The 10,345-nt window shown below is 30.8% G+C and overlaps 3 protein-coding genes across 6 annotated transcripts; 2 read left to right on the top strand and 1 right to left on the bottom strand.

Moving 5' to 3' along the window:
• Nucleotides 1-804: 804 nt before the first annotated feature.
• Nucleotides 805-1,951, bottom strand: LOC136778331 (transmembrane emp24 domain-containing protein 1-like). The gene is made up of 4 exons (XM_066735079.1): nt 1,644-1,951; nt 1,249-1,445; nt 1,117-1,183; nt 805-1,047 (listed from the first exon to the last, which is right to left on the bottom strand). The coding sequence occupies exons 1-4, from the start codon at nt 1,827-1,829 to the stop codon at nt 820-822; spliced, it is 678 nt and encodes a 225-aa protein (XP_066591176.1). The 5' UTR covers nt 1,830-1,951; the 3' UTR covers nt 805-819.
• An 881-nt stretch (nt 1,952-2,832) lies between these two features.
• Pfdn6 (prefoldin 6) lies at nt 2,833-4,520 on the top strand. Of its 2 annotated transcripts, none has more exons than XM_066735224.1 (4): nt 2,833-3,228; nt 3,824-3,910; nt 3,992-4,187; nt 4,340-4,520. In XM_066735224.1, the coding sequence occupies exons 2-4, from the start codon at nt 3,847-3,849 to the stop codon at nt 4,467-4,469; spliced, it is 390 nt and encodes a 129-aa protein (XP_066591321.1). In that variant the 5' UTR covers nt 2,833-3,228; nt 3,824-3,846; the 3' UTR covers nt 4,470-4,520. The 2 variants fall into 2 exon arrangements, with proteins under 2 accessions (XP_066591321.1, XP_066591320.1); XM_066735223.1 differs by having other exon boundaries at nt 3,809-3,910.
• A 560-nt stretch (nt 4,521-5,080) lies between these two features.
• On the top strand, nt 5,081-10,090 carry LOC136778386 (putative mediator of RNA polymerase II transcription subunit 24). Of its 3 annotated transcripts, XM_066735186.1 has the most exons (9): nt 5,081-5,331; nt 5,401-5,721; nt 5,812-5,954; nt 6,026-6,179; nt 6,256-6,497; nt 7,931-7,991; nt 8,055-9,525; nt 9,593-9,706; nt 9,954-10,090. In XM_066735186.1, the coding sequence occupies exons 2-9, from the start codon at nt 5,619-5,621 to the stop codon at nt 9,970-9,972; spliced, it is 2,307 nt and encodes a 768-aa protein (XP_066591283.1). In that variant the 5' UTR covers nt 5,081-5,331; nt 5,401-5,618; the 3' UTR covers nt 9,973-10,090. The 3 variants fall into 3 exon arrangements, with proteins under 3 accessions (XP_066591283.1, XP_066591284.1, XP_066591282.1); XM_066735187.1 differs by having other exon boundaries at nt 5,081-5,721; nt 6,256-6,317; XM_066735185.1 differs by having other exon boundaries at nt 5,081-5,721.
• Nucleotides 10,091-10,345: the final 255 nt, after the last annotated feature.

The raw sequence follows: 10,345 nt of genomic DNA, 5'->3' as shown, positions 1-10,345 counted from the left end.
GCTGTTTAATTTCTCAAGACTTTTTCGTACAATTTATTGAGAAATTGAGATAGGGGGCTCTGTTATTTTAAAGAGAGTTGCCTTTATTTAAAAACTGTATATATAAGTTTAAAACAGTCAACAATTCACTTGTGGTAAAATAAAGAAAAAAATCTTATTTTTATAATGCTGTAATTTGTGTTTGTTTTTCCTCGTACATATAATAACATTTAGTTTTGTATTAGAGGATCTATACATATGTAAATTTTTGTAACAAAACTATGTTATTTATTTTTATATAAATATATATATATATATTAAATTTAGGTCAGTTGAGTTTATATTCATAAATATAAAGTTTATAATTGTTTTTAGGTATGAAATGCACAATTTTCAATAAATTGATAAAGATAACTTTTAAAATTATTTTTCATGAGAGAGAAATGATGCTCGGTTTACTGGAATGCACATTAGCTAAACTGATAACATACATATTATCTACAAAATCTGAGAGAGTAAACAATATATAGTATTTAAAAGATATAAATAGGAACATTTATATCTGAAAATAAAATCTCTAAGTACACACAAGAGTATATTCAGTATATTTAAAATAAATGATGAGTATAGGAATCTCTGATATCAGTCGCACTGTGGTACAGTAATAATAGAATTCATATAAAACAGTATTTTTCTACGACATAAATGTCAAACTCAAAAAATGACATACAATCATTAGCTACTATTTTCAGATATCCTTTAACATGCTCATACTTTTCCCATTTATAAGTAACTTATCACAATGATTCTCTTTAAGTTATTCATTAGAAAATTTCCTTATTAAATTCGTGTCTTGGAATGTCCAGGTTTGATGTCAAATAGTTTTCTAACAAAATATACTTGAACAACGGTTGCTACTAATATTACAATCACTTGAGCAAGGGACCAAGTCTGCACATAAGAGTTATTATCTAAGAGAAGATTTAAGTCTCTTGCTTCTTGGCTACGACTTAAATGCTGGTATTGCAACATTTCATTAATATTTTTCTCCACAGTTATTATGGTATTCTGAGTAAAGAATTAAAGATTAACATTGTTGTGTACACAGCTCTACCTTAAAATATAATTGTTACTTACTGTGAAATTTTCAACTGATAGATTTAATTCTACTAATTCCTTTGTATATTTTTCCCATTGATCATACCTGAATCATAAACGATAATTTAAAAAATGTTTACTAAATTATAAATTAATTTAATCAAGTACTACCTAATAACTGTAATATAAAGGTTTACAAGCTTTCCAGCAAATCTTGAAAATTGATTATCCACGCATACACTGTAGTAGCCGCCATAAAATGATTGATCTTGATAATCAGCACTAGTAACCCACTGATACGGGTGAACTATCTCTCCAGCAGGGTTTCGGACAGCAAAACCAGCTTTACCATCTCCACCACGCAAGACCTAAAAAACCATGACATTTGTGTAACTGAGGCATAAGATTGTTTTATTATGCTTTTATTCTTGGTTTAAAAACTGTTACTTTGAATCTAATTATATAATTATAATCAGATAATAGCTCAATAAAATTATTTGGGAATTTCTTTACATAAATAATTACAATTTATTTAAAGTAAAATAAGAAAATTTAGGTAGATTTACCTGAAAGCTGACGTAGAAAGTGCCGTTGGGATTTACATATTGGAAATAACAATCTTCCTTGCCAGCATCAATGTGGACTTTATAGTCCATAGCAACAGCTGGTAGAGATTCGTACCATTCTGTCAAGTCGCTTAAGGTAAAACCGAAGAAGGCACAAAATAAAAAAGACTGAGATAATAAATACATTGCACGTGGCTTAAATTTAGTTCATCACATCAACAAGCGCATATATACACTCTCTCTGTTTATATATGCTCATTTAACACTTTTTACACCTGCATTTACTGACAAGTATCTAATCAGCCACGTGACCAATGTGCTCAATGCTTTCTTATCCTTAGCCAATCAGCTTGCGGTAAAGCCACATGGCCGACGTTGAGTTTGTACATACACTGTGCCAAATTGAGGTATAGTCGGGGAGAAATAGCATTTGAATTTCCACTTCGTGCCATAGAGAATTTTAATTTTTTTATGTATAGCTTAGAACGTCCTTAATGGGATCCCTCACGCGAGCTTCACCGACAGTACAAGTCAATAAAAAATTCGTTTAATAAAAGTCAAATGCGAAGCAAATTGCAAAAACGGGCTTCTTTATGACAAGGTGCCAATTCTAACGAGTCAATCGAGATTAAAAAAATTCAAATCGAATGAAGAATAACGCTGTACACTGTTCAAAATTGAATCATGTACAGGTATAGTTTCTGCTTCCCTATACTATCTTGTAGCAAAAATGCTTCTCGCAAAATTGATTCATGTCCATCTCAACTACTCTATACTATCTTATAGCAAAAATTTAATGACAACAGCAGACGAAACGCGACATCGACAAATATGAAGATGACGTTTTGGACGTAGTAAAAGTATTATCCAGAAAGCATATTATTTATGTTGGAAATGTAGGGATGTCGAAAAATGGAATGGAAAATAATGCAAATATGGTGCATATATATAATATTATTTATCAAGTATAAAAAGGAAGAGATCGGATGTAATTTTCAGCCTATAAAGAGGAAAAAGCATCAGATAAGCATCGGGAGCAGTAAATCAAAAGAAAGATTAAAGAATATTTTGCTTTGTTAAATTAATCTTTCTTCTGACTTGCTGCTCCCGATACTTATCTGATGCTTTTTCCTCTTTATAGGCTGAAAATTGCATCCGATCTCTTCCCTTTTATACTTGATAAATAATATTATATATATGCACCATATTTGCATTATTTTCCATTCCATTTTTCGACATCCCTACATTTCCAACATAAATAATATGCTTTCTGGATAATACTTTTACTATACGTCTAAAACGTCATCTTCATATTTGTCGATGTCGCGTTTCGTCTGCTGTTGACGCTGTTGTCTTTAAATTTTTGCTATAAGATAGTATAGAGGAGTTGAGATGGACATGAATCAATTTTGCGAGAAGCATTTTTGCTACAAGATAGTATAGGGAAGCAGAAACTATACCTGTACATGATTCAGTTTTGAACAGTGTACGTATCTCCACTGGCTGAACATAAAATAAAACGTTAACCAACGTAACCTGGTAAACGCAGATCTTTCCGGAGAACACCTGAATCCTGAGAATTTAGGTATTTGTTACTTTTCGTTAAATAATAGATTTGTTTGTTTTAACTATACATCTTACATTTTCTGCTCCTATTGTAATATCTGTCTTTAATCTTTGTATAAGTTGTCACTGTAAATAAATGCACGAAGTTTAAGTATAACAACTTTTGCTAGAACAAACGGAACTAAATGTTTTACAACTAGTAGCAGGACTAATAAATATATTTTTATGTACTTGTGTAATTAAGTCTTTTATATCTTTAATTTTGATAATAAATTAATAACACTTATCCAGTATAAAGTAACCTTTGCTTTATGTACATTGATTGTAGTAAAAGATAAAATTCATATTTAATCAGTCCTCTTTAACTGTGCTTAATATGGATTTTGTCATTTTCTGTATTTTTATATCGATTGATACTAAATAGTGTAGGGTATATAAAAAAGCAAGTTAAAAAAATTTGTTTATCGCATGTCACAGAATTTAGTCTGCATATTTCAACTATACTTTTTACAGTATCAAGCAAAAACTAACATGAAAAATTGACCAAAATTGTAACTGAAGGAAAACAAACGTATTTACTATATGTATTTTTTAAATAGTTTTCAAATTCACAGTGGTGCTTCAGGACGACAAAACTATGGTTGAAGAAATTCAAAAGAATCTTCAAGATGAAATTGATAAATTTAAACAGACTGAAAAGGGTATAAGATAATTTGCATTTATATTTAAAATAATTATTTCTCTACTTGTCTATTAAAAATAGATTTAAATAATTTTATTAGATTATCAAAAAGCTTTAAGTAAGAGACAACAACTGGCTGGTCAGTTGAATGAGAATGCTTGTGTTAAAGTAGAGCTTGATCTTTTAAAAGTAAAAGATGACGTTTATAAGTTAATTGGTCCTGTTCTTGTGAAACAAGATTTAGAAGAGGCTAAACAGAATGTTAATAAACGAATGGATTATATTTCTGCAGAACTGTAAGTATCAATCTAATGATAAGTTCATGGTATGCAAAATCTATAAATGAGTGATATCTCAATGGCTTCCTTTCCTATGATTATGCTATTGAGCTATTACTGTGTCACTAGTTGTAATAATAAAAATTAAAATGATTCATTTATTACTCTAGCAATCGTGTGGAAGATCAAATAGGCACTTTAGATAAGAAGCAGGAAAACTACAGAGAATCACTAGCAAAACTTCAACAATTGTATCAGAAAACTCAAGCTAAAGCATCTTTCAATCAAGTAAAATTATGAGTTTAAATATTGACAACTACTTTAATCAATAAAATGTTTGATAATTCAGTACCCAACTCTCTTTATTTTTTTCATTTATGTTTTGTTTTTCATATCATTGCTTTAAGGAAAAATGTTCATACATTTATATAGTTAACTAAAGTTATAATTGTACTTTTTTATATAAATAATTGATGCACTCAGCTGACGCTCAACGGATTCAGGCACTAAGTAAAATGTGTGCTTGGTTGATCTGTTGAATTTTGCTAATCATAAGCAAATTTTGATTGATGAGAGCACTGTGTTGGCTGGTTGTATCTAGACTATCCAGTGGCAATTTAAACAAATGATATTTCATAGCATTTATTAACACTTAGGGTGAGTTTCACCAGTAAGGTCTAACTTAAGAGTGATATAATTCACGTCACAGGAACTATGCCACTTTAAGTCGGCAGGCAAAAATTCTATCTTAAAATGATATAGTTCCTGTGACGTGAATTATATCACTCTAAGTTAGACCTTACTGATGAAATTCACCCTTAAGGCCACAATAATGGAATGAAATTAAGTCCGGGAACCCGGGATTCGCAAGGTCCATCTGTAAAACGCTTTCTACTTAGCCTAAAAATTGACACAATTGGACAAAAATGGTACATTGCATGTCACACAAACTGTACATTTGTGTCCAATTGTGTTGATTTTTAGGTTAATTGGAAATCTCCCACTGCCAGTAGTGTCAGTAGTAGCGGCTTGCGAGAACCAAGTAACGAGCTTTAGTTGGTTTAGCATTAAGCTGCCGTCGGCAGTCAGCAGTCTTTCATCTTTCTCCGCTGAAACTTATGTATTGTAGCGTCCCATGCATGCAAGATTGCATAGGCCTTAGGTAAGGTCGGTTAAAACTAGTTAAAAGGTTTATTTTCTCTTGTGTATGGAGTGGACTGTCTCTGTACAGCATTCTGCACTCCCTGCAGCCTTTGGAGCGAAAACGACGAAAAAGAGCAAAGAGTGGAAAAGAGTGTTGTTAATCATTGAAAAAATTTTATAACATTAAAGGGCTTACTTAGACGAATTAGGCGGCTCGATAAATATTGATAATGTCAGGTTAACTTATCAATTCTGATAAAAGAGAATATTTCAGGTAATGATAAATCATTGTAATAAATAAATAAAATGCCGACAATACCAAAACGCCGAAAATTAAACAAACCAGTCATTCTTACTAAAAGACCAGCTCGACTGATTAATTTACGAGAAATTAAGTCATATAAATTGCGTAAGTTCACCAAATATTTTGTTATATTCAACAAAAAAATGTACTGCTTTTTTTCTAATCGATTATAAGATAAAATTATGTTATTTTTAGTTTGCGAGAAGCTTAAGAATAATAATAACCATTTAGCCAAGGCTCTTGCGAAAGAAAAGCAAGAGGTTCATCTATTATTTACTCAAAATGTAGCACTAAATTCACAAGTTCAGGATCTTGGAATTGCTTGTAATAAACGTGATGTAAGTACATGTAAAAACAGTATCACTTTCAGCTAAAATGATTAATTTTATTATTTTTTGTCTTTTCACAGAACATAATTTTAAATGTATTGAATAATTCTAATCAAGTATTATCAATGATAGTGTCAATGACAGAATACATAACAAATACCATAGCTACTTGTCAAGAAATTGTTAGAAGCTCTGATTTTCATGCACTACAAGAATACCACACTCCAGAGACAAGTATGCTGCTAAAATAGTAAATGAAGTACCTAATTAACTATTTTATGGACTAAATTATAAACTCTTGAAATCTTAGGAAGAGAATCTGTTAGAAGGTTATCAACAAAATCACCAGCAAAAGGTGTAGTTAAACCAATGGTGAGTGGGCATACCATTACAAAGCCTACAATTAATTTAAGTAGAGTTAATGTACAAAGTGGTAACAGCCAATTAAGTTTAAGTACTATAGAAGAATCATCTTTGGATTCTAATGAGAATCTTACGAATATTTCCACAAGATCACCAATGCAGAATCAAAGTAGTCAGCAACTTGGATTTGTATGGAAATTGCTATTTAATTGATGGAGCATTTCACACCAAATAGGACACCATTTAGCTTTTGAATTTTGGATTTCTTGGTAATTTTTTTTTTCTTTTAGAACTGATAGAGATGGACTGCCATGATTTTTGTTCATTTTTATTATTAAGTCATCAAGAGATATCATTTTTATAAATATTAAATCATTTTCATTAAAATGTTTTTAACACCGCGAATTATTGACTAAGTAGAACTTTTTTTTTAATTTTCGTTCTTATCAATGGGTCTGTAGTTTAATTTTCTAGAAAACCTTTTTTAAGAAATAATTCATTTATTCAAGAAATTTTAAATTGTCAGAAAATTTAAATAATATACCTGTTTTTCTAGAACTCAATTTTTTGCTATCTCTGATGAATAAAATCTGAAAAAACTTTTTTTCTTTAAGAGAACCCCGTAATCTATATGCGAATATGGGAGCTATCTGACTTTAATAATGAAATTTGGTAGTAATGAAAATATGACATCATTTTATAAAAACTTATCAAAACAACTATTTCATTTAACATATTTTGATAACTTTGGCAATTTATTTCACGTTATTCAGTTCAATAAAGCATAAACCTTGTAGAATATTATGTATTACCAGTTTACAATTTGAAGATTCTCAAAAGTAGCGTCACTGTTTGGTCTTGTCTAACATTATAGGTGAAAATTTGAAATTGATAATAAGATTGACAGCAGTGAAAAAATGATGCCATTTTTTAAAGTCCATAAATTATAAATTAGTAATAATAGTCTTTCAAAAAGTCTATGCATGGTTGAGCTAAATCATGTAAGATAAATCAATAATGTTATGAAAATATATCAATGAAAATAGTTGTTTTTTGGGTAAGCTTCCTCAAATTGATGTCATGTTTTCATTATTGCCAAGTTTATTTATTAATGTTCACTATTTCCTAAGATTTCCAATTAAATTAACTGTATATCCTAAATGTAAAAACTTTCAGAAATTTTTCAATACAAATAACTGAAAAATAAAAATTGGAAATTTAAAGAAGAAAATATACCATTGTTTGCCCATTATGAGACTAAACTTAAAATTTGTTAAATAAATAGTACTTACTTATAGATAATTGAGAAGAGAAATAGACCAATACACACACTTTTAGAGATAAATATTTATTGTTAAAATTTGAAAATCTCATAATAATATAATTTTCTCACTACGTTTTGTAAAAAGTGTTTAAAAACAAAGGTTTAAAAAAAGTAAAAGTTCAATTTGAACAATACAACGCGGAGGTAAGAACATTACAAAAAAATTAATTTTTTAAACAGTTTGACATAAAAGAGTTTTTAAATTCCGAGATACAAAAGCTAAATGGTGAGCGATTTGGCGTGGAAGGCCTCATATATAATTATTTCTTGTTAATAAAAGTAACTTTTATTTATTCAGGAGATCAGAAGGGCTTGCAGATTACCCGAAAGAATAACAACATCTTCTCCAAGAGGCAATGGTAAGTTTTTATAAATATAATTTTAAAATATCCATAATATTAAAAAAGAAATCATTGTTTTAGATGAAGATGAAAGAAGATTAAGCAGGCGCAAGAGTAAGAATAGATATTCGGGAAACATTTTAGAGCGCCGTTCTATGTCAAAGACAAATAGATCAAGTAGATCTTTTGAAGAAAGGCAAAGCATAGGAAAAGAATCGATAGTGAGAAGCCCACTGGTAAGGCTTACCGATGTATCAAAGACACTGTCAAACTCCCAAAATGTCAGTGTTCGACGTGTTATTAAAATGAAAAGTGTCGTGGGCAGTAGTCCCGAGGGTAAAGTAAGCAAGGGAGATCCTGTACCTGAAATGAATTTGTCCAACAAGTTGAATAAAAGTGACTCTACGGACGAAAATAGAATGCTAGAAAATTCTATAAATAAGAATAACATTAATAGTCCCAGGAAATCCAAACACATTAATAAGCAGAGGAACACTAATTTGTCAGTAAATAAAAACTCCTTACTCGAGGACGATCCACTTGAGGGTCCCAGCTGGTTGTACTCTAATTCTGAGCTAAAACAAAAGAGTAATAAACGAAAGAAGAATAGTTCCTCTTTTGCTAACGATAAACTGGAAGGTATCGATAGCTTTTATTCTAACTCTAGATGCAAAAGAAATACTAAAATGCAGGAAAATAGTAATTTATTGATAAATGATGACTTACCTTCACCAAATAATCCATTGAAAACTTTAAAAGGGTCGAATCATAACTCTGAGCTAAAAAAGGGTACTTGTACGCTGGAGAGCGATAACGTTTTGTTAAATCATGATTCTTCCCTCGAGGGCAATCCACTGGAAGGTCCCAGCTATTTAAACCACAATTCCAAGTCTTCCTCAAGGAGCAAAAACTCGGATAGTGATTGTTCAAATGGTGAAATTAGTTTTCAAATGCAGCTACCGATTAATAATATGGAAAATGAAGAGACAGATTTAGAAAATGATTGCTTTGTGAAACCAATTGCTCCAAACAGGTGCGATGGAGACGATGATCTCACAATGAAATGGAATTTTATTACAAAGAGAGGAATGGATGCCGAGAGTATTGACGACGATGATTTTACTCTCATGTGCAGAAAAGAACCACCAAGACGATTCAATTTCCACGATTTGCGTATGCCCGTTCTGGAGGCTTCGATGCTAAATGTACAAACTACGGAAGAGGAAGAGCCTGAAGTAACGACGACTGTATCGAATATTAATCATAGGTACCATGTTTCACATGTCATAGATGGTACCTTAAACATTTCTGATTGTGAAACAGTAAAAATGCCAAGGCTCAGTGAAATAATAAAACTGGAAAATTGCTTTTCCGAGCAGGATAACTGTTTGAATACGGAGGGCGATCAACAGCCAAACAAGAAACTTAAAAAAACCAAGCAATCACTCAGCGATAGGGACCCAAAGTCTGCCACAGTCGTTTTGCAAAAATTAAATGAAACAGGAATTAAACGTTCCGTTTCCACTGCGTCATCTGTCTTTTCTCAATCAATGTATGTTATAAATTGCTTTTCAGTGATAGATTTAGACTTTTTTATCATTTGCTTCTTTCATTTCCAGGCTCTCTAATAATTCTTCATTTGATGCTTCGAATGATATAGACGGACTATCCACAAAAGACAGACCAAGGCGTAGAAAAGCACCGCTTAACTTAAAAGAACCATCTTTAGTTAGGTTTGTATGTCTAAAGGTGGATCTAAGCTATAGCATTTTTACGCTTATGAACGTTATTCGTGCACCGATGGTCTAGAGTCTACTAATATTTTATGCATAAAAAGACAAATGAATACTACAGTAACAATATGCGAATAGCATTTTGTGTCCACACAAATGCTCTAGTCTGGATCCGGCCTGATTAAGAATAAATTTTCACAATGAAATTTTTTTGTACAAACGATAAAATAAATTTGTTTTCCTATAGGAAACTAAGGAGGGGCTAAACATTTGATAATGTCTCTGCTGTTAGACTTTAAACATTTTGTGGAGCAAACAGCTTTCACAGAAGTATACTGTACGCTTAATCATATTGCAGTACACCAGTCAAAATGGAGATTCTGTTTTTTACTAGAACTGTTTAAGTCATACCTAACTTTATTTTGCTTTTTCTGTAAAAAAAAATAAAAATAATTATTATCCTTTCAGCCACTTTATTAATTTTCATCCGCCACTACATAAACATAGGGTTATAATATTATTCAGAATATATTAAAACTTAAGGTACTTTGAATTTATAACACGTTACAGTTAACGTAATATAATCTAGAGAGAAAGTATCTCAATATAATTTTATTTATCCATGACATGTCATATTCG

Source organism: Prorops nasuta, unplaced genomic scaffold (assembly GCF_024137725.1).
Source record: "Prorops nasuta isolate Cenicafe-Biocafe unplaced genomic scaffold, Cenicafe_Pnas_1.2 PNAS00014, whole genome shotgun sequence".
Taxonomy (NCBI): domain Eukaryota; kingdom Metazoa; phylum Arthropoda; class Insecta; order Hymenoptera; family Bethylidae; genus Prorops; species Prorops nasuta.
The sequence above is the reverse complement of the archived record's forward strand: the minus strand, read 5'-3'. Positions and strand labels throughout refer to the sequence as shown.